Source organism: Doryrhamphus excisus, linkage group LG7 (genome assembly GCF_037039965.1).
Source record: "Doryrhamphus excisus strain RoL-2023G ecotype Guam linkage group LG7, RoL_Dexc_Guam_v1.1, whole genome shotgun sequence".
Classification (NCBI taxonomy): Eukaryota; Metazoa; Chordata; class Actinopteri; order Syngnathiformes; family Syngnathidae; genus Doryrhamphus; species Doryrhamphus excisus.
The window spans coordinates 21,666,791-21,689,429 of record NC_136363.1 but is presented as its reverse complement, the minus strand read 5'-3'; the positions used below and the strand labels follow the sequence as shown (position 1 = coordinate 21,689,429).

General features: G+C 49.2%; 2 protein-coding genes across 4 annotated transcripts; both read left to right on the top strand.

Moving 5' to 3' along the window:
* The first annotated feature begins 72 nt into the window (after positions 1–72).
* Positions 73–4,710, top strand: LOC131108992 (LIM zinc-binding domain-containing Nebulette-like). Its single transcript, XM_078792441.1, has 5 exons — positions 73–493; positions 571–764; positions 1,559–1,653; positions 4,348–4,432; positions 4,531–4,710. Exons 2-5 carry the CDS (start codon positions 696–698, stop codon positions 4,693–4,695), a joined length of 414 nt encoding a protein of 137 aa, XP_078648567.1. The 5' UTR covers positions 73–493; positions 571–695; the 3' UTR covers positions 4,696–4,710.
* Positions 4,711–4,835: 125 nt separating this feature from the next.
* LOC131108695 (uncharacterized) lies at positions 4,836–21,341 on the top strand. Of its 3 annotated transcripts, XM_078792438.1 has the most exons (61): positions 4,836–6,405; positions 6,481–6,552; positions 7,437–7,538; positions 7,605–7,715; positions 7,788–7,892; positions 7,985–8,095; positions 8,167–8,277; positions 8,386–8,499; positions 8,569–8,679; positions 8,748–8,852; positions 8,916–9,026; positions 9,097–9,201; positions 9,264–9,374; positions 9,442–9,552; positions 9,624–9,734; positions 9,842–9,949; positions 10,011–10,115; positions 10,191–10,301; positions 10,425–10,535; positions 10,617–10,727; positions 10,791–10,901; positions 10,976–11,086; positions 11,146–11,256; positions 11,466–11,573; positions 11,652–11,759; positions 11,917–12,027; positions 12,110–12,220; positions 12,290–12,400; positions 12,479–12,589; positions 12,654–12,758; positions 12,837–12,947; positions 13,011–13,118; positions 13,503–13,613; positions 13,933–14,043; positions 14,109–14,219; positions 14,292–14,402; positions 14,472–14,582; positions 15,214–15,324; positions 15,396–15,503; positions 15,559–15,669; positions 15,739–15,849; positions 16,242–16,352; positions 16,441–16,542; positions 16,729–16,833; positions 16,909–17,013; positions 17,413–17,511; positions 17,605–17,709; positions 17,775–17,882; positions 17,951–18,061; positions 18,144–18,260; positions 18,323–18,433; positions 18,502–18,606; positions 18,666–18,770; positions 18,867–18,971; positions 19,045–19,137; positions 19,226–19,330; positions 19,594–19,759; positions 20,004–20,096; positions 20,212–20,340; positions 20,566–20,708; positions 20,784–21,341. In XM_078792438.1, the coding sequence occupies exons 1-61, from the start codon at positions 6,154–6,156 to the stop codon at positions 20,958–20,960; spliced, it is 6,897 nt and encodes a 2,298-aa protein (XP_078648564.1). In that variant the 5' UTR covers positions 4,836–6,153; the 3' UTR covers positions 20,961–21,341. The 3 variants fall into 3 exon arrangements, with proteins under 3 accessions (XP_078648564.1, XP_078648565.1, XP_078648566.1); XM_078792439.1 differs by lacking the exons at positions 20,004–20,096; positions 20,212–20,340; positions 20,566–20,708; positions 20,784–21,341 and having other exon boundaries at positions 19,226–19,411; positions 19,594–19,741; XM_078792440.1 differs by lacking the exons at positions 19,226–19,330; positions 19,594–19,759; positions 20,004–20,096; ... (1 more) ...; positions 20,566–20,708; positions 20,784–21,341 and having other exon boundaries at positions 18,502–18,601; positions 19,045–19,141.
* The last annotated feature ends 1,298 nt before the right edge of the window (positions 21,342–22,639 follow it).

The following is a 22,639-nucleotide window of genomic DNA, read 5'->3' as shown; positions in this document are numbered from 1 at the left end:
TACACGGTACCGCAAAGCACGCTGGGAACCAGGAAGTGTTTCCAGCGACTCGGCATTTGATATATTAGACCGGAAATGTGTCTATTAAAAAGAACCTGTTATGCTTTTTTCAACTTTTCTGACTTATAAATGTGGTTAGAATCATGAATTATAAACTTAACTTATCCTAACCCTCATTTAAGGTAAATGCAGTGCAGGACTGTGCGTGTGACCATCATTTTGTTTGTTTCTTTCGACTTTTTCCATATGGAGTCACCGCAGCGGATCTTTTTGATACCGATTTTTGGCTTTAGCCCTCTATATTCGGGATGCCTTTCCTGACGAATACTTATGATGCTTAACATATCTTCAAAACAACACTACAAATACAAAAGACTACGTAGTAGTTGTAATTTTCCTCAGCTAATTTTTTTGGCGGTTGTCAACACTGTGATTGACAGGGGATTAGCCAGTGAGGTGATGCTTTTGCATTGAAAGGGCCAGGGAGGCAGACGTATGTATTTCCTGTTTCCGGCACCTCTGCCAACTGCCGCTAGCTTGTCGCTGATGGTGCACTCTGTCCTGGAGCAGCATCCACTCTCCCGGTCGTCCCTTCTTCTCTCGCCTCTTCCGAGTGTGTCGACGCTCGGCTCCGCGGTGAGTTCATCCGCCTCCAGGCAACATTGTACCCCGAATCAACACGACAGTTTGGGAGGATGAACCCTCAGTGTGCCCGCTGCGGGAAGATCGTGTATCCCACGGAGAAAGTGAGCTGCTTGGATAAGGTGAGCACTTTTTCCTCTGGTAAGTGAAGGAAACTGTTGAACGGGAATTTATTTTTACTTATCTTTCAAATTTCAGGCTTTAATGTTAAATATGTAAGAATAACTTTGTATTCTTTGATCAAAAAAATGGCAAAAATGATTATTTGTGTTTATTTACATTTAACATTACATTAACATTTTATTCACACTAGTTACGTACGTACAGTTTATCAGCTGATTAAGATTATTCCACAATCCTGCGTGGGTTGGCCTCGACTGTGAATCTTAAATCTTAGCACATTTTATTAATGTGTTATGTCTTGAAAAAGTGCCACAGACTGTATATTTATAATATATATTCATATTTTGTATTTATTATAATGAATTTGCCTTAATTAGCATTCCCTGCCTCTGTTAAAAATGCTCTAAAGTGGAGGATTACGTCCAAAAAGTGTACACATGGTTTGGAAACAAAGCAAGTTAATGAGTGTTGCATGGATAACTTATTGTGTGGCGTAATGTTGATGAATTATTAAGTCCCCACTAGCGTCTGCTGTGTGCTCGCCGAGGCGTCAAATGACACGACGGCATGAAGGTGCCAATGATTTCTCATACATATGATCTTCCAGCGATAGTGAGTCGTGGTGAACTTAGTAAACGTATAATGTAAATAAGGCGGTGTCTAGTTTGTCACCTTATGTGTTCAGGAAGTCCTTGAGGTGATTAAACACTGCAACAGCTAACAGTAAGACAAATCCACAGACAGGCGGTACTGGAAAAGCAGCTGACATGTTTGCTTGTGGTTTTTCTTCCAGAACTGGCACAAAGGATGCTTCCACTGCGAGGTTTGCAAGATGACCCTGAACATGAAGAACTACAAAGGTTACGACAAGAAGCCGTACTGCAATGCGTGCGTCCTCACCTCTTGACTTCATACCGCATTTAAGCAGCCATCTTCTCAAGGGACGATACTATACACAATCAAGCAGGATACACTTGAGAGTAGTCAGTGTACAGCTCACGCAGCAGTGTAGCGTTACTGAGCATGAGTCAACACACAGCACAATGTCACGGTCTGGGGGAGCATGAGTGCTGCTGGTGCTGGGTAGATGCGGTTTAATGAGTCGTAGGAGGAGACATACCCGGCCACTTCCTCACCTGTCTTGGAGGTGGCTTTGGACCCTTTCTGCCTCACAATGTCGCAGTACCTGTTGGAATGAACCACAGCTCCCCCCAGTGCCGGCAGCATTTGTGCAGCCCCGAACCATGGCACTACTATCTTTCTGGTCACTTGTGTTGTTAGCAGCTATTTAGACAATTGCTTTGTGTGGACGCATTTTCAGTAAACAGCTAATTGATACTCAATGAGCCGCATCTCCCGAAAGCAGGCGGCACTTGTGCATCCCCAGGCCATAATGCTACTCACTTTCGGCAACTACTCTACGTGGTGAGCCATTAGGCTGCGCCCACAGGCTCCTCCTATCAGCATGCGGTGCCCCCTTAAGGCTTTTATAGCAGTGACGGTGGGTTTCGCGGTGCTGGTTTGCGAGCCCAGCCTTGCCACACACATGTCACTCGCTTTGTGGCCTGGGTAGGCCTTCACGGCGGCAAGCAACAAGATGCTTCAGATTCCCAGGTTTCCACTCCAAACATGTTTTTAGAGGCCACTTTGAAGACTTGATCCTAGCGTCAGAATTGTTGCTAATATAATCGGTTCGCGGCTTTTGATGTGAAAGGCAGTTTCTCATTGGGTGTGGAGCTTTGCAGGACTACAGAAAAATGTTGTTTTATTGACCCTAACCCCTCCCGTTCCATTCTATATTTGGGAATACACAAACAGGCAAACACATTTCTTGTATTTCATCACACAGCATCTTTAAATTCTCAGCCATCTGCAGAGAACAAACACGCACTTTGTCCATTCTGACTGTTCTGCAAACACACACAGGGTGGAGCTCAGAGGAGAGAGAAGGAGAGAGGTTCGCTGACTTTTCACCGTTTTAACGTCAAAAAGGCGTTTCCACTCATTGTTTCTTTGCCCTTTTACTAACAATTGCACACACAGCTCCAGATCTAGTGGGAGTCGACTCCTTTTTTTTTAATCTCGGTTTCTTTAATACCCGCCCACATATTTGAACATGTGACGTTGTGACTTTATTTAGAAGCCCAGTGTACAAAACCAGCTTCCTGTCCACTCAGGTCAAGGCCTATTGTTTGCAGATCCCCGCTGTGGTTGTTAATGATCCCGTATTATACAATTTATCAGCAAAATAATAAAACGTGTTGGCTGAACTCTCGCTTCGACGGTGGAATTTTGACAATTTAGTGAGCCCTACCGGGAACACGCCGTTTTGCGTCTCTGTAGTTTTAATGTTAATGAGATGAGAGAGTTTGTGTACTTGATCCACTTTTTACATAGTGTTTACACTGGCACTCTTGTCCAACGTCATAGATGCCGTACTGTATCATACAACAACATAAGCGCGACTAGCATGTGAGCTAAAGTGCTAACATTACATTTAAATTTCAACAGCAACAGTATGCTAGGTTAGCCTGTTAGCTGAGGAAAAACACGGTATGTATTTTTTTTGTCACGTTGGGTGCTCATAAACAGGATCTAGGGAAGCATCACTCACTCACCACTGGAGGCTCGCCCATCAGTCAGGATGATTGACATGCTCTTGATGGAAGACTAGAGGAAAACCGCTTTGCACCAAACCAAACCATCCATCAAGAACTTGTTGAACAAATGACTTCAGTTGAGATAAAACATGTGACCACACACACAAGCAGTTTTAATCTGTAGTGTGTGACTGGGCTCTGCATGACCTTTGACCTCTTTGCTGTTGAACAAGGCACAGCGTTTTAGTTTAGCGATGCGCGCTTCTGGAAGGTATGGACGTGCAATACAGTCTTCAATACTTCTTCACAACAACAAACCGGCAGGGTACAACTTAGCCTTATGCTAATAACCACAACCGGCTTAAAGGGGGTCGGTCACCTGACTGCATGTGGGAATGTTTTCTGCGACCGTGCGCTTACATAACTCGGCACTTCACTGCTGCACACATGCAGCGTGCTTCCAGGTGGAGGTCCAGGAGGTTCTCCTTCGCCATGGCAACATCATAGACAATAGTGATCTAAATTTGTACACACACACACACACATAGGGTCATTGTTTTAGAGCTGTGGTCATTGTGGTTCACTGAGTCTCGACAATGCACACGCAGCGACCAACAATCAGTACAACACGGCTTGTCCTTGTTTGGATCCCAGTAGTTAGCCAACAGAGTTACACCAACACAAACATGCATGCATGAGCAGCGTATGTGGGTGCACAAAGAAGCAACTACACTTTCACTTTCACTTAAATGCTGTAATTATAGCTGAGGTGTTTACTTGCCTGAAGAAGGCGATAATTGGAGACTATTATTTATGTTGTAATAGCGCTAAGGAACAACAATTTAAGACGCATGCAGAGGGTCAAAGCTGCTGATGGCCACGGGTAGTTGGGCATGTTTAGGATTCTTATTGTCGTCATTTTCTGCCCAGTTTGCAGTGTCTCCGTCTTTTGTAATGACCTCTGCACCGTGCGTGTGTGCAGGCATTACCCCAAAACGTCCTTCACCACTGTGACTGACACACCGGAGAACCTGAGACTGAGGCAGCAGAGCGAGCTGCAGAGCCAGGTGAACATGCGCATCCGAACGTCTGGACTTCATCCCCATTCAGCTGCATGCCGTGTGACATCGTTGTGACTTGACTACGCCCCCTGTCCCGTTTGCAGGTGAAGTACAAGAAGGACTTTGAGGAGAGCAAAGGTCGGGGGTTCAGCATCGTGTCCGACACCCCGGAGATGCAGCGGCTTAGACGCACGCAGGAGCAGATCAGTAACGTATGGACATGCACACACACACACACACTGTTTGTGTACATGTGTCAAAATGGATGAGTGAGATGTGGTGTAGTTTTGTCAGTGAGCACTCGCGCACACACACACACACACACACACACCACAATGTGGACAAGATGAAGCTGATGACGTCGTCCAAATTGCAGGGTCACACAAAAGCCTGTAAGTAACCCTTCCATCACCTATGACCTTTGAACCTTTGACAGAGTGGGAAGCTATACATGTTAACGTTTTTGCCAAATCGCGGGCTTTCCCCCGCATCACTGACCTCGCCGTGAAGAGGCTGGAGGAACGTGGGAGGATGCAGAGGAGGATATGGTGGGCGAATGAGCAGGAGGGCAGAGAACGGTGTCAGTAGAACGTTACGTAACAAGTGTGTGTGTGTGTGTGTGTGTGTGCGTGAACGCTCCTATTCCCTGCTGCAAAATATCTTAGGTAACGAAATGTGTCAGGTTGTTAAATGTGTCAAGAGAGCTGGAGCGACAAAGCCTGAGGAGATTTTCTGAGATGTGGTGTTTGTGAATTCATTAGCGACATCTGAAGTTGTGTCGCTTCTGGAAGGATGACGAGAGCCGCCGCCTCTCTGGAGGACTCATCCTTAAGTGACGACGCGTTCAGGAACACGCTGTCTTTGCTCTGTGCCTGGAGAATGGCCATATGCTAAATGAGACCATCTCCATTCACACCAGTGGTATTCATGCTGTTTGGTTAAAATATTTTTTTTCTTTATTTTTCTCAAGCTGCTCACATTTAAGTCAAGTTCAATAACATTTGCTGCCAGCAGGGGGCAACTGTCATTGTGCAGAAGACTAAGAATGTCTTTGCCTCTTGGACGTTGTGAAGTGGTCGCTATGGTGACCCATCCAACATGCATGATAGATTTGTCCCTGTAGTCGTACATACAGAGTCCACAGTGTTTTTGTGGTGCGGTGACAGATGGCTATGGAGTCCTGTTTACCTCAGCGGCCATCTGACACCTCGTCTCAGCGCCAGAATACCTGCCGCCGCTTCCTGTGGGTCTGGCAGCTCCCGGCGCCAACAGGGGGACGGTGTGGACGAGCATTGCACACTCGTTCTGTCCCCTCTGTGTTTGTTAACTGAGGTGAAGATCAGGTGAAGATCTGTACGGCGGTGTCGGTGGCGTTAGCGTGTGCAAGTGTGAGTCAGTGTCCAGAGGTCCATTCTTTCCAGCCTACGACACCGATCACCTTCAAAAACACGCCGTGATGAAGGTCAGACTGCTGATAAGCTCCTGAGTGGAGGGCTAAATGCGGCCATCATACGTGATAAGACGTACTCGATGAATGTCAGGCCATCACGAGTCTGGACCTGATCGGGGCTGAGACTGGATGCTGCGGGAGGAACCCTCATTCAGCTCGGAGGAGACTGACCCGAGGAGTCAAAAAGGTTCCCGACTGATCCCGGTGAGTGCATCTTTGAGGATGGTCTGAACTAGCAAGGCCACATGGTCTTCTCGACTCTCATCAAGTGTCCCAAATGTCAGAGATTGCCACCATGGAAGGAGAGGAGGCCTCGTCTGCCCCTGAGGTGGACTTAAAGATGGAAGAACTTCCCACTGCCAAGGTGGAGACAAAAGTGACCTACCAAGAGACCGTCATGACCTTCAACTCTCACCAAGAGACAACGTGTGACGCTGTTGACCCCGATGAAAACACGGAGGAGGACAATGAAGTGGAGGAGGAAGATGGCGAGGAGGAAGCTGGTCAAAAAGTACCTGGAGGCCTGCAGGTATGATAACTGATTATAGTTTGTCCAGAATTTGTCCAGCTCTTGCCATATTGTGTATGCTTGTGTGTGTGTTAGACTTCAGATGCTAGACCACCTTTGCTTCCTGATCCAGCCTTCAACAGGAGATGCAGCCTCCTGGCCAGCGAGGTAGGAGTCAAACTAAAAACTAAAAAAATACGACGTAATTGTTGTTTTGTTTGTGTTTCACTTAACAAGCTGCATCAAACACGGTCATTTTACGCAAAGACTCAGGCGGCAAAGTGCCCTGGGGGATGGAGAGAGTGAAGCCTGGATTATGCTTCTGCACCGAGGCGTCGGCTCGTTCATCCCCCTCCATACATGCAGAATTTTGTTCCCAAATGCTTTTTAAAAATACATTGTACGCCAATTTCCCTTGACTTATGATTCTAAAACAAGTTATCCATCAATATTTTGGTTAATAAGTGCTAACAAACATATGCAGGTGCAGTTGTGTACCACCGTGAAAAGTCCAGAACACAAACACTTCCAAAAGGAGGCTTGTAAACCCAGCGTTGCCGTTGGTAACCAGCCCTCAAAGGGTCCCCAGTGAGCCATTGAGTCCACTAAAAGAGGCAAAGAAAAGGAGATGCATCGCGGTGTGAAACGATGGCGCTTTCATTCAGGATGTGGGAGGCTGACATGTTGATGGTGACTCATCAACAAAAACCAGTCGAGCCGCTTTGTGAAAATCCTCTCTGCTCATTCCGGCGCTCGCTTCAGATGCCTGCGTCCTCCGGCGCGGCGCTCAGACTCCACCGTGAGTCACCCTGCCACCGGGAGGCGAGCTGCTTCTAAATTTACCGCACCCGGGAGCCGCCAGGTCGCATCAAGCGCGCTCGCATCAATCCCAAAGTTCTCAACTTGGATGCTAATGCTCCCATCCACCAGTCAGAGACGGTGGCGTTGCCATGGAGATGTTAACTGTTACTCAGCAGGCAGAATCACTCAAGAAGGCAGATGCATTAAACCTGAATATGATGATGATGATGATGTTTCTAAACTCCTTGCAGGTGAAGTACAAAGAAGACTTTGAGAAGATGAAAGGTCAGAGTCTGTTTGTTCCTGAAGCAGAATTCATCCATGCCAGGAACATGAGCGCCGTCCTGTCTGAGGTCTGAGCCCTTCATCCAAGTGAGATCAGGTCTTAGTGGTCCTCACGCTCCCTGCTTGTGTTTCAGTCCAAATACAAGGAGGAGGGGAAGAAAGAGGCATCGCTGTCTCTCTACTCGCTCCTTCCAGAAACGCCAGACATCCAACGTGCCAAAGAAGTTTCCCAGCTCCAGAGTGAGGTAGTCCAACCGGAACCAGAAGCTGCACCATATGTTTGCTAGCTGTGCCACATGTTATTGGTGTCTTCTCAGGTTAAATACAAAGAAAACATGAAGATGTCCTCCTCGCTCTACTCACTGCTGCCAGAGACCACTCAGACCCAATTTGTCAAAGAACTTACTGAGATACTGAGCGAGGTCTGACTGCTGGACTGATGGATCGATGGATGATGGTGACCACTGGATGGATGTGAGCAAACGTGTGATGGTGGAACTTGTGTGGTCCTCAGAACAAGTACAAGGAGGAGGTGAAGAAGGAGATGAGCAGCACTTTGTACTCTCAGCTTCCTGAAACGTGCGAGATGCATTTGGCCAAGAGCGTCCATGAGTTTCAGAGCGAGGTACTTGAGGTGTCTCCTTATTACGTTACGTTTATTATGATCTTGAGATGTTATCACACTTGTTCTTGCAGAAGAAGTACAAGGAAGATGGGAAGAGGAAGGCCTCCATCTCCCTCTACTCCCAACTGGCCGACACCCCTGAGATCCAGCACGCGCTGGAGATGTCCCAGCTGCAGAGTGATGTATTTCACTTCCGTCCTCCATTTAGACCAGAACTGTTCAACTACAATGTCCTGGATTGAGTTGAACGGCGCTGATCTGGATGGATCTTCCCTTGTGTCCTGTCTCAGGTGAATTATCGTCCCAAGGTGCTGGTCAAGGGGGCTCCTTCGTCTCTGTACTCTCAGCTTCCTGACACCAATGAGATCCAGTTTGCCAGAGAGATGACGGAGCTGCAGAGCCAGGTACCACAAAGTCTAGTCAAGGTTTGCCGTCACATCGTCACATGACACAAAGTCTCTGTGGCCCATCAGAACAGATACCATGAGGAAGGCAGGAGAAACCTCTGCCAGTCCTTCTACTCTCAGCTTCCGCTCACCATGGAGACGCAGTTTGCTAAAAGTGTCGGCGAGCTGCAGAGCGAGGTGAGGATTTCGCCACGGCAAACGTCCCACATGTAAACTCACACCTTTGTCGTCTTTTTCACCTTCAGCGGCGCTACAAGGAGGCGGGGCAAAAGTGCACCGCCTTGTACTCGCTTCTGCCGCAGACTCTGGAGACGGCGCACGCCAAGGATGCCTGCGAGCTCGCCAGCGAGGTGACAACCGCTTCTCATCTCACAGTTACCACCAACAATGATTCACTCTTTGTCTTCCCACAGGTCAAGTACAAAGAGGACGGCAAGAAGGAGATGAGCGTGAACTTGTACTCGCTGATGCCCGAAACCATCGACACGCAACACGCTAAAGAGCAGTCGGCGCTGCAGAGTGAGGTACATCGCCAGCGTGGGACTGTGAGATCATAACGTGCGCTTGACTGCCACGAGTCTGGTTGGTCTGCAGGTGAAGTATAAAGAAGGAGTTGAGCAGAAGAACGCCTTATACCATCATCTCCCGGAGACAGCTGAGACCCGACTGGCCAAGGAACTCTCTCAGCTGCAGAGCGAGGTACCGCCTCCAGAACCCTGAAACCCAAATGTTCAGTGCAGGAACGCTACGCTTGTTTGTAGGTCAAGTATAAAGAAGGAGGGAAGAAGGAGATCAATAAGAGTCTCTACTCCTCGCTGCCTGACACGATGGACACGCAGCACGCCAAAGACGCCGCGCTACTGCTTAGTCAGGTGCATCAGCTGCACGTTGCCTCGACCCGCCATGACATGTCTAAGTGTGTGTGTGTGTGTGCATCAGACTAAGGACAAAGAGAACAGCAAGAAGGAGATGTCACACAGCCTGTTCTCCACTCTCAGCGACACGCCCGAAATCAGCCTGGCCAAGGAGATGAAGGACTTCCTGAGCGATGTGATGATGCACCCAACAGGATTTGGACTCCCCGCTGTGAAGTGTTCTGATGAAATTGTTCTCCTCCACAGAGGAAGTACAAAGAGAGCGGCTGGAAGCAGCTGGCTCAGAGCCTCTACTCCCAACTGGCGGACACGGCGGAGATGCGCTTTGCTAAGAGCGTTTCCGAGCTGCAGAGTCAGGTGACACAAGTCCAGCCCGATCAAAAGTTTGGAGACGCTTTGTCATTCCACTGAATATGAAAGTGTCTCCAAACCTTTGACTGGTACCGATGTTCATATCCTGCTAGGTGAACTACAAGAAGGGACAGAAAGACGAGTCCAGGTCTCTCTACTCCACCCTGCCAGCCACTCTGGAGACGCAGCACGCCAAAGAGGCGGCCGACTTGCAGAGTGAGGTAAAGTAAATCCACAACACGAGTCCACATCCGATCTGCCATCTTGTTCTAAACCTCTCAGCTGAAGTACACTCAGAAGAAAGATCTCAAGTCCACCTTGTTCCACCTGCTGCCTGAAACCCTGGACACGGCCCACGCGAGAGATGTCTCTGAGCTTCTAAGTCAGGTGACCGGCATCCATTTCTTCCTCGCCGGAGGTTCTCTTGGTGAGGTTCTAACCTGTAGTGGGTCTGTTCTGCAGGTGAAGTACCAGGAGGACGGCAGGAAGGAGATGAATGTCAACTTGTACTCGCTTCTCCCCCAAACCATCGACACGCAACACGCTAAAGAGGTGTCCAACCTGCAGAGTGAGGTAGGCTCCTCCCTGTGACCACACATCACATACTTTAAATAGGAAGTTACTTCATAATTGTAGTCTCCATAGCAACCAAAGTCATACGTGACGTGTGGTGGTCTCACCTGGGGTCTGCTGCAGGTGAAGTACAAAGAAGGCCTGAAGCAGAAGATGCAGAGCAGTTTGTACCATCATCTCCCAGAAACCCTTGAGACTCAGCAGGCCAAGCAGATATCAGAGCTGCAGAGCGAGGTGCCAACACCAACGACTGGGAGGCCTATGTGGATAAAGCATTGAGTCCACCATTTTGAACATGTCTGCTCCTTGCTTCAGAGCAGGTACAAATGTGCAGGTGAGAAGGAGCTCCACAGTTCTCTGTACTCCGCCCTCCCTGTCACCATGGAGATGCAGCATGCCAAAGATGCCGCCGAGATGCTCAGCGAGGTAGCGTGCATATGTCCTTGCTCGTGTTGAGGACATCATGTTGATGTTGTTGTTGTTTTCTAGGTCAAGTACAAGGAGAGAGGAAGGAAGGAGATGTCCGCCTCGCTTTACTCCACCTTGCCTGACACCTGCCAGACCAGCTTCAGCAGGGAGATGACACACATGCAGAGCGAGGTGCCTTCAAAGGACAGACCACACTGGATCTTTTCCATTGCTTGTCGTAGTTCAAGACATCTTGTGTCCTTCAGAACAAGTACAAGGAGGACGGGAAGAAGAGTCTCTCTCAGAGTTTCTACTCCCAGTTAGCACAGACGGCCGAGACGCAGTTGGCCAAGAGCGTCACCGAGCTGCAGAGTGAGGTGAGCTGGTTTGCACTTTTGGGTATGTGTGCACACTTTGACCATCAGCGGCCCTGCAGGTGAAGTACAAGGAGGACGCCCAGAAGGAGATGACGTCCTCGCTGTTCAGCAGCCTCCCTCAGACCATCCACACGGAGCGGGCCAAGGAGGTGACGGCGCTTCAGAGTCAGGTGACTACTAGACAGGCCTGCATACTGGAAAATGGCTAAACCAGAGCCATGGAGATAGCTCAGACCATCAGAGACCAATCGTTTACAATTTAGGATTTATTAGCTGTAAGCTAGAACCTCCAAGATTGTTAAAGAAATGCAGATATTCCTAACCTAAATATGACTTATTTGAATAATATTATGTGACACTTGCTGTTTATTTGATGCAGGTGAAATACCAGGAGGGCAGGAAAGACGGCGCCTCATCTCTCTATCACCTCCTCCCGGAGACGCCACAGACGCAGCTCGCCAAGCATGCGTCAGAGATCCAAAGTGAGGTCAGGCCATGACTACTTTTTGTTCCTCGTAGCTGCTTTTTCCTCTTTTATTGAAACCTTTCATTGAAACACTGCCAGGCAAGCTACAAGAGGGACAGAGACGAGCTGTCCAACCCCTTGTACTCGCTACTTCCGCAAACGTTGGACACCCAGTTCGCCAAGGACATGGCCGAGACGCACAGCCAGGTAGTTATTTCAACGCAGCCTGGACAGGACAAGTGAAGTGTTGCTGCTGATGTCACTCCAGGGTTAATATATCAGCCAATAGGAAGCCAGGCTGATAAGAGGACATCCTCTGTGTGTGTGTGTGTGTGTGTGTGTGTGTGTGTGTGTGTGTGTTCAGACCAAGTACATGCAAGAAGCCAAGCAGCAGGCGGCGGCGTCTTTGTACGCCAAACTGCCTGAAACCATGGAGACCAAACACGCCAAAGAAGTGAGAACACTGCAAAGTGAAGTGAGTCCGGTTCTGTCTTTTAGTCTCATCAGAGAGGAACGCTGATTGGCCGCTGATCCAATCTGGTCTCGTCCCGCCACAGAACCAGTACAAAGCGGAGGGGAAGAAGCAGATGACGTCGTCTCTCTACTCTCTACTTCCTGAGACCTCAGAGTCACAGCTGGCCCGGGAGGTGGCACTGATCCAGAGCCAGGTACCCGAAAAGTCCACTTGTGGTCTTCAACAACTTTGACAGGACCGGTTGTTTGTGTTACTGGTTCAGAACAAATACAAAGAGAGCGGGAAGAGGGCGCAGACCGTCAGCATCTACTCGCAGCTCCCGGACACCAACGACATCCAGTTTGCCAAAAGCGTGTCCGAGATCCAAAGCCAGGTACTCAACAACATCGGCGTTTCCCCAAAATCAGCCAGCTCAGGCGGACCCAACAGAAGCCGTGTGATGCCTTTCCAGAACAAGTACAAGGAGGCGGGCAGGAGACAAGCCAGCAGCTGTCTTTACTCCAAGCTGCCGGACACGCTGGAGACCCGGCACGCCAAAGAAGTCTCACAGCTGCAGAGTCAGGTCAGTACGGAGTCTGCGAGAAGCAGGTCCGGGGCACGGTTCTCAAGCTGCCATCTTTGTTAAGGTCAGCTACAAGCACAAGGAGGACGCCAGCAGGCCGCTCTATCACCAGCTGCCTCAAACCAGCCAGACGCAGGCGGCCAAAGAGCTGACTGACCTGTACAGTCAGGTGAGGAGCTTCACGTGTGAGTTTCATTCACGCTGGAAAGTGAAAGTGAAAGTGAATGTGCCCGAATGTTCTCTGCAGGTGAAGTACAAAGAAGACGGCAAGAAGCAGATGACGACAAACTTGTACTCGCATCTTCCTGAGACGCCCGAGACTCAGTTTGCCAAACAGATGTCAGACTTACACAGCCAGGTGAGGACAGTGAACGCACCATGATACTAAGAATACCAGACGGTTAACCTTTGTACCTTTCAGACAAAGTACCAGAAGGACAGAGAAGACCTGCCCAACACGTTGTTCTCTCTGCTGCCCGAGACTCTGGACACGCTCTTTGTGAAGGACATGGCTGACACTCACAGCCAGGTCAGAAAAAAATTGGAAATAGTTTTTGGACACACTGTTGACTGTGTGGGTGTGTGTGTGTGTGTGTGTGAGCACATCATGCCAGATAAACCAGGGACCCTGGTCTATTCTGGTCTCTTTATCAGAGCTGCTGGAGTCCTCGTCTTGGCATGCTCACTTGCTGCTGATACATGTACATGTACATTTTTTGCCAAGTTTAAGTATCAGAAGATGCATCTAAAAACAATATTGTAAACATGTTTTCTATGCTCTAACTACAAAATATTGGATTAAATTAACCGCGATAAGGCATTACTGTACAAGAGTACTGCATACGGTGTTGCTACTACCGGAACCTCAATGTCCACGGCCGTGGTATCACTAAATCTCCCGTGTGCTGTGCAGGTCAAGTACAAAGAAGCGGGAAAGAAGGAGGCCAGCAGCGCTTTGTACCATCAGCTTCCTGAGACCGCCGAGACGCTTCATGCCAAAGAACAGTCTGAGCTCCAGAGTCAAGTACTGTAGTCGCTTTACTGTCTCTTTACACATGTTCATGAAAATACACGGCTAGCTCAGGGGTCCCCAACCACCAAGCGGCAACCCAGTGCCGGTCCAGTCAGACCTGTCAGAAGACACATCATTTATTATTTTACCCCAAGGTAAAATAAAGTGTTAGTGCAGAGACAAAGTATGTCAACAAGGTTGGGCACCACTGAGCTAACGGTGATTAGCATCCTCATAAAGTCAATTAGGGCAGCAGCTTGATCTGCAACTATTATTGAAGTATGCTGTAATGCGTCATGGCAGCACGGCTATGTTGACCCCATTCTTGCAGAACAAGTACAAGCAGAGCGGGAAGGATGCGTTGGCGTCCAGTCTGTACGCTCAGCTGCCGCAGACGGCCGAGACGCAGCTCGCCGCCAAGATGTCGGAGCTGCAGAGCGAGGTGAGCGTGTGCGCACACCAGGTTGCCTGCCTGCGTCGGGTTTTCAAACGGCGGTGTCTTTGCAGAGCAAGTACAAAGAGGAGGGCATCAGGAGCCTCGGCTGCAGCGCCTACAGTCAGCTGGTGGACACCACGGAGACGCAGCTCGCTAGAACGCTTTCTGAGATTCAGAGCGAGGTGAGCGTCCAGCTTGTGGCGCTATACGCTATGCTATGTTAGCAACACGCTGACTGGTCATTCTCACCGCAGACTAAATACAAGGAGGCCAGCAGGAGAGAGGCGGCCGTCAGCCTCTACCACCGCCTGCCTGAGACCATGCAGACGTTGCACACTAAAGAGGCCACGCAGCGGCAGAGTCAGGTGCACACATTGTCCGTCATCGTCACCAAACGTCTTATTATGCTGACGGCCCACCTGCGCCCTCTCCAGGTCAACTACAAGGCGGAAGGTCAGAGGTCACAGAGCTGCAGCCTGTACTCCCAGCTGGCTGACACCCAGGAGATCAAGTTTGCTAAAGCCGTCATGGAGCTGCAGAGCGAGGTGACGATCATACAGCCATAGAGGTTATGGCTGGGGGGGTTATGGGAAGGGGGGAAGGGGGGAAAGGGTGGCCACACTTTTTCCACTGAGGACCACGGCGTGAAAAATGAAAGGATGCAAATTTGCCGTGTGATATTTTCTAAAGCAATATGCCAAGAAGTTCAATATTTTTTCCAGAAAAAAAATGGCATCTTAGCTTTGTCATGGCATCTTTTTGCTGTTATTTTTTCTTAAATAAGCTTCATTAAAAAATACATATATAATAAATATATATATAATATATAATAAAAATTCCTAATGATATAACTTTATTCCTGGAATATGAAAACTTATTGCCGAACTTAATTTTTCAAAAATAAATAAATAAATGAATATTATTATTAATAATAATAATAATATAATGAATAATTAGAATATTGTTATAATAAATATTATTGTTTATAATAAATATATAAAACAAATAATTACTTTATTTAGTTTATAACTTAAAAAAATAACATATTTGGTAATTTTTCTTGTAATATTTTGACTTTATTTTGACTTTTGTCCATTTCCGCCTTTTTTTTGTCTTAACTATTGCAACTTTACTCCAATGATAGTTTGACTTCTTGTAACATTATTTTTTCTGTAGAATAAGTACAAGGCCAAAGGTCGGGAGGAGAGCAGCAGCAGCGTGTTTCACCAGATGGCGGAGACCAACCAGACTGAGTTCGTCAAGCGTTTGTCAGAACTTCAGAGCGAGGTGAGCGCCAGCCTCATCCGGCTCCCAAAAGTCCACCTCGGGAATACTTTAGCGTGTTCCTGTGCGTCCAGACAAAGTACAAGAAGGACAAGGAGGATCTGTCCAACACGTTGTTCTCTCAGCTGCCCGAGACTCTGGACACTCGCTTTGTGAAGGACATGGCAGACACTCACAGCCAGGTGAGTCATGTTTCGTTTCTTTGGGTTGGGTGCTCTTATTGTGGTGTTTTTCCAGAGTAAATACAAAGAAGCCAGTAAGAAGGAGATGGTCAAGAGTCTGTACTCGCTGCTGCCGCTCACCAAAGACATTCAGCATGCTAAGGAGCAAAGTCAGCAACTGAGCGAGGTACGTGTTCCTCGCCTGGATCAATCACATGTGAATGTCGTCATACGGAGGCTGGCGTTTTGTTTGCAGAAGCTGTACAAGGAGGAAGGAAAGAAGGAAGCCGCCAGCAGCTTGTACGCTCACATGCCCCAAACCATCGAGACCGTCTTTGCCAAGGAGCTGAGCAGGACGCAGAGCGACGTAAGCTGAACCGCGCCTGATGGCGTTGTCTCGCTCGCTGAAGTGTGAGCACAGACAACAGATGTTGCCTGAGGACGCAGACGCTGACCTACTGCACTCCACACGCACAAAAGCTAGCTCTGGCTAGCTGCGGGGGGAAATACACGACATCTTCGCTTCGCCACTTCACATCCTCATCTCCAACATCTAAGACAAATGCTAAAACGCTATTTGCCATTGTTGGCCTCAAGGTGGCGGCACATTGAACTGCTTTCACGTGTGATGACCCGGCAATTGAATGTTAACTGGAGCGTGGAACCAGACAAAAAACCCCACCTTCACCTTTTTGTCTTTAGAACCAAGAAAAATTGCACCTTCAGTTAGTTTTATTGGTGCTCTTGTCTGCTGCGTAGAAGTTCTACAAGGAGCAGTTCAACCGGGAGAAGGGGAAGTCCGGCTACGCCAACATGGAGACGCTGCCCGAGGTGGAGCACGCCATGGAGGTCAACAAGAACCAGAGCGACGTAAATGCAACCGCAGCCAGAAACGCCATGTCGCCTTAACGTCGTGCCCGCCACACGTGACATCACACGATGTCTCCGCTGATCGCAGGTCAGCTACAGGAAGGGCATGGAGGAGCTTCACCGCTACAACACGGCACCTGACAGAGCTGACATCGTCAGCGCGACCAACGCCGCCAAACTGGCCAGCGATGTGAGTCTCTGTGTGTGTGTGTGTGTTGTGTATGTGTGGCAGCCCACAAGCACTTTGCAAGCCTCATCTCCATGACAACCGTTTGATGAATTATAGAAAGTGGAAACATCCTTCTTAATGGGACTACATCTCATTTTGATCTATTATGCATGCTGGTTGAATTATTTGTACGTGCGGCGCCCACAGGTGGCCTACAAGAGTAACAGCAAGCAGCTGGTCTTGAGCGACGCCTCTCTTCTGGCCCGAACGGACATTCATCACGCCAAAGAAGCGTCCAAACTGGCCAGCCAGGTAAAACACACACGCAGGCTACCCACAATGCACTGGGTGTGGCCCAACACTGAACACGCCCATCCCTCCCTGCAGGTGAAGTACAAGCAAGCCTCGGAGCCGCACGCTCGACCTCGCTACAATCCGCTGGAGTGTGTGTCCTTTAAACACACGCAAGCGGCGGCTGCGCTCGCCAGTCAGGTGAGAAAGTCACTCAGCAGGATTTTCAAAATAAGAGCTCCCTGACTGCAGGCACCTACCCAGAACTCCATGTACGTGTGTGTGTGTCATCCACTCTCCCTACCGTGCAGCCTGTTTAGTGAGGCGGTAACCATGGCAACCTTTCTCAAGCAAATCGAGGAGGCTTGTTGGATGAAAGCTGGAAAAGTTGAAGAGGTTTTAGCGCACATGCACGCATTTGGTCCATCCTCCACCCACACGCTCACACTCGGAGCAAATAGTTCCAAACGTTACATAAGCGGCTGGTTGGCAGCACTAGCATGCAGCTTGGATTCACTTTGTTGGCCTCAAAATGAAATGAAAACAGAGGAGAGGATTGTTGGTGGGGACCTTCTCTCATGCTCTCCGTTTTTTATCCAGGTGAAGTATAAGAGCAACCAGAAACCAGAAGATTCCTCAGACCTGCCCAACCTCCTGCAGCTGGAACACGTGCTGCACGCCAGCAAGCTGCAGAGCAACGTGTGTTTAAAAAAAAAACAACACATGATGGACACCGACTCCCCTTTTTCACCATCAAACCATGTGTGTGTGTGCGTGTGCGTGCGTGATCAGGTGGAGTACAAGAAGAAGTACGAGCGGAACAAAGCTCAGCACCACATGTCTCTGGACACGGCTGAACAGCGCCACCACAAGGAGAATGCAGTGCTTCACAGTCAGGTGTGTCATCACGCGGCGTTGTTTCGCCTCACCCCCGCTGACGGGTGTGGCTTTTTCGTTGTCAGGTGAAGTACCGCGAGGAGTACGAGAAGAACAAAGGCCGCACGCGTATGGAGTTTTCCGACACGCAGACGTACAAAGTGTTGAAGGACGCTCAGAAGATGCAAAGCGAGGTGAGAGAGCGTGGAGGTGATTGCTCATGTCGAGAAGCAGGAAGTGAAGGTGTTTGTGTGTCCCTCAGAGGGAGTACAGGCGGGACTACGAGGAGCACATCAAGGGGAAAGCCTTGGCCGATGTGGACCAGACGCCCCAATATCTGACGGCCCGACACGCCGGCGACGTGCTGAACGAGGTCGTACACGCAGTGGACAACGTTTATCATTCCAAGTGAGCTGAAGTCCTGACAATAAAAGGATGAACGTTTGTGTGTGTAGAAGGAGTACAGGAAGGACCTGGAGCAGGACGTCAAGGGGCGGGGCTTATCCGGCGTGGGGTTGGAGGAAACACCTGAGCTGCTGAGGGTCAAAAACGCCAATCAGATTCTGAACCAGGTTGGTACTTTGAAAATGTGAGCAGTGGAACCATCTGGTTCTCCTGGTGTTGCTCCTCACAGAAGGAGTACCGCAAGGATCTGGAAACGGAGATCATGGGTAAAGGGATGGAGCTGAGCGGGGACGTCCTGGAGGTCCAAAGGGCCAAGAGGGCGTCAGAAATCCAAAGTCAGGTATCTCTCAGAACCGGACGTGCATGGCATGGCGCTTTGCTAGCTGCTGAAGTGTGTGTGTGTCACAGAGGTCCTACAAGCAGACGGAACACCTCAGAGAGAACTCCTACGGGACCATCACAGACACTCCGGAGCTCCTGCACGCCTCCTACCTCAAAGACGTGTACAGTCAGGTGAGTTGTTGCGGGCGCTCTTTGCGATGATGTCATCACGTGTGATGTCACCGCAACAGAGGAAGTACAAGGACGAGGCGGAGCGTCTGAGGGGCCGTTACAGCGTCCTGTCCAACACTCCAGAAATGGACCGGGTCAAAGCCAACCAAAGACACATCAGCTCTGTGAGTCTGCGGACTGTCACCTCTGCGTGCGCTTTAAAGTTGTTGTAGTAGTAGTAGGTTGAGCAGTTTGGTGACGGTCTGACTCTCGCCCGCTAGCTGCGCTACTGCTGGGACTCCAAGCTGATGCGGGGTCTGATGTCCTCGGTCGCTGAGACGCCAGAGATCGTCCTGGCCAGGGAGAACGCCAAGAAGATCAGTGATGTACACACACACACACACACACACACACATGCTAATTCTTAAAAAGTGCAGTCAGTCATGAGCTGATGTTCAGGTCCAGTACAGAGACCAGGTGGGCTGTGGGACTGCCGTCATGGACACGCCTGAGATGAAGCGAGTCCGACGCAACCAGGAGAACATCAGCTCAGTGAGGGCGTGGAAACTCTCACACACACACACACACACACACATAGTGTTACCCATGTCATGATGTGTGTGTGTGTGTGTGTGAACAGGTGAAGTACCAGCGTGGGCTGCAGGAGCTGAGGGGGCGGAGCTACACTGAGTTGGACACACCTGAGTACAGGCGTGTCAGGAGGTCACAGGACTCGGTCTCCATGGTAGCGGCTTGGTTGTCATGGCTGCAGGAGGCACTAACGTGGCACAACGTGTGGGACCGCAGCACTTAACATGGAGGATGTGTGCGTGTGTGTGTGGATAATAAAGTTTGATTCAAACATTGGTTCCTTTATGTGCTCGCTGACAAAATACACCGTGTGTGTGTGTGTGTGTGTGTGTGTGTGTGTGTGTGTGTGTGTGTGTGTCCACCACTTCTTATTCCACTTAGATGCTCTGTTGACATCTCCTGTTCTCCACCCAACAGGCCAAGTACCACGAGGGCATCGAGCGGGCCCGCGGTCGGGGTTCAATGCCTGGACTGGACGAGCCCGGCATGGAGCGCTACCAGCGAGCCAATCACATGATGGCTGACGGGGGCCCACACAAGCAGATGATGGAGTTGGACCGACGACCTGGAGGCATCATCGTAGGTCAGCAAAACCACTTTTTCTCTGCTTTCAAGTGTTAATATATATTTTTAATGGTGGTTGATGGCGCTATCTACAGGGGAAGCCAAATGAGACATGAGGTTTTATTGTGTTTGCCAGTGTCGCTGTGGCCATGTTAATATTCCATTCCAAAAGTAGCAAAACATATCTTCTACTGAGGGGGGTCCGTATGGTCTGATGACTGGACCGCCACCCTGCTAACCTTCACCCCATCATGTGTTGAAAGACCTGAAGGTGTGGAGAACAGACCCAGGCTCCATCTTTGACTTTGACCCTCTGGAGGATGACATCCAGTCCAGGAGCCTCCGCAGGATGTCTGGTAGTCCCACCCTCTCTCCCCCCATAAGTTATTTTGTCCTCCTTTAGCCACCATTCAGGTGATGGTGGTTATGGTATAGCGTTTTCACCATTTCCTCCTCGCCCCCTGGTGTCAGAGCGGGCCGACTGCAGGCTGAGCAAGCGTCAGTCTCAGCAGTCTCCGGCGCCCAGTCACGGTGGGACTCAGTCCGTCAGTTCACTGACCTCTGACCTCTGGGAGCGCAGCAGCAACAGCGACACACCCGGTACCCCCGAGCACGGGCGCACACGTGTGCTATTAACACCGTGGCGTGTGATTGGACGTTAACATCACGCCTGAGGCTGAGAATGATTTTGCATGGACAAAAGTATCGGGACACAAACAGGAAGTGAAAAGTCACTTTGATGAGCCTGCTCTTCTACACCATACTCCTCCAAGCATGTTCAAGTCATGTTCATTGACTTCACTCTTTTGTGTGTTGGTTGCACAGCTCCCGTACTGCCCGGGGCGTACCAGCAAGGCATGCACATGCATCAGCAGCATCAGCATCCGCAGCATCACCACGGCTACATGCACCAAACCAGCATGTCATCCGTCAGATCCGTCACCTCGCCGCCGCACTCGGCCGCCACGGTGAGTACATCAGACTCCTACGGTCGTCGTTGCTGATGTTGTTGGGATCATCTCACTGGACTTTCTGACGTGCAGCGTGTTTACCGGGCGCTGTACGACTACGCAGCACAGGACCACGACGAGGTCTCTTTCAGGGACGGCGACGTCATCGTCAACGCTCAGCCCATCGATGAGGGCTGGATGTACGGCACTGTGCAGCGGACCGGAAAATCTGGAATGTTGCCGGCCAACTACGTGGAGTGTTGCAACTAGACTACTTTGTTTGTGTTTGTATGTGTGTGTGTGTGTGTGTGTGTGCGGTTTCTAGATTTCACAGTTTGCGTACGTCAATCCTGTGTAAGCATCATGACTCAAAACAGGAAGACAGGATGAGTTGATGTGTTGTGCTTGAATCTGCAACATTTTTGAGTGCGTGACAGCTGATGTGTGTCCTTTGTAACACATTTGTTTGTTTTAAATGTCACTTATTATTTGCCTATAATGTTTTGTAATATGTACTCTTTATCACAGATGATATGTTTAACTGCATGTTACTTCACTTCATATCACACCATACATGAACTGCTATGCTTCCTATGATACATCTGAGAAATAAAACATGATCACAAATGGCGCCTTTGGTCAGTTTATCAAAACAATCGAGTTATGGTAACTATCAATCAATCAAAAATACGTGGTGAAAGAATCCGGACGTTAATATCAGAAAAGGTCACGGTACGGTGCAGTTCCCCCCATACTCCACTGGGTGGCGGTAGTGCGGCCACACGTTCCATGAACTTCACTGCCCGTCAGGTGTGACTAGCAAGGTTTGCTACGAGTGCTGGCATTCACAACTTTAGCCTTCTTAGCGGTTGTCTTTTGTCCCAATAAGATGGCTCACATTTCGGCTCCACCTCCTGTTTGTGTAACTGCTCTGACAGTAGGTTTGATGTCTTTTTTCCCCTCATGTTGTGAGGGAGGAAAGAGAATGTTACATATTTTAAAATATATTTTAGCCCTAATACAGTATTAACATGGACATACGTTTGTATTCACCCCTTTACAAGGCACGTTTTAAACGTCACCAGCAGAGGGAGACATTACAAGAAAGATGACTCCTCTGTTCAGCGTTTGAATCTACATTAGGTTTGATCTACTGATCATGAAATGGTGGATTCATTCAAACTTTTATGCTTTTACTTTCTGTTTCCTTCCCCCGGCGGTTTCTGAGCCACGATGCTGCCTTAAGTGCATATGTTAGTGCCATAAATGACATTTAAACAATATTTCTGTGTGTTGATGAGTAGTGGATAAAGAACCAGATTACATGCTTATACGCCCTCTTGTGGCTGCAAGCAGCATGGCGGTGACACCTGAATAACCCGAGTGACCCAGGAGAAATTGCAAAACAAACAATTTGCTTTTAACCTGACCAGGCATTGAAAAGATAGCAGCGTTGACTCCTAATACAGGGGACAAGGGTTCAAAACCCGGTCATGACAATTGTACTTTGTCTGTTTTGGTATTCCTACAGTTTCGGCATGTATTGTGATCATGACGTCCGTTATATCAGAAAGCGCGCTTGCTGGCTGGGTGGCTCAGGTGATAGCAGCGTTGACTCCCAATGCAGGGGACAAGGGTTCAAAACCCAGTCACGACCGCTGTACTTTGTCTGTTTTGGTATTCCTACAGGTTCAGCATGTATTGTGATCATGACCTCCGTTATATCATCAAGCATGCTTGCTGGCTGGGTGGCTCAGGTTGTAGCACCGCTGATTCGTGGTGCACTGAAGCAAGGTTCAATACCCGGTAAGGGCGACTTCAGTTGTTGCTCGTTTTAACATTCCTCCAGCACCTAGCGTACTCATGACCTCCATTATATCATCAAGCATGCTTGCCGGCTGGGTGGCTCAGGTGGTAACACCGCTGATTAATGGTGTGGGAGCGCTTGG

Coding starts and splice junctions, on each gene's coding strand:
- LOC131108992 (XM_078792441.1), top strand. CDS start 696: ATGAACCCTCAGTGTGCCCGCTGCGGGAAGATCGTGTATCCCACGGAG. Junction 765..1,558: donor AAGTGAGCTGCTTGGATAAG/GTGAGCACTTTT, acceptor TTTTTCTTCCAG/AACTGGCACAAAGGATGCTT. Junction 4,433..4,530: donor AGAGCGAGCTGCAGAGCCAG/GTGAACATGCGC, acceptor TCCCGTTTGCAG/GTGAAGTACAAGAAGGACTT.
- LOC131108695 (XM_078792438.1), top strand. CDS start 6,154: ATGTCAGAGATTGCCACCATGGAAGGAGAGGAGGCCTCGTCTGCCCCT. Junction 18,607..18,665: donor TCAAAGACGTGTACAGTCAG/GTGAGTTGTTGC, acceptor TCACCGCAACAG/AGGAAGTACAAGGACGAGGC. Junction 18,972..19,044: donor ACGCCAAGAAGATCAGTGAT/GTACACACACAC, acceptor GCTGATGTTCAG/GTCCAGTACAGAGACCAGGT.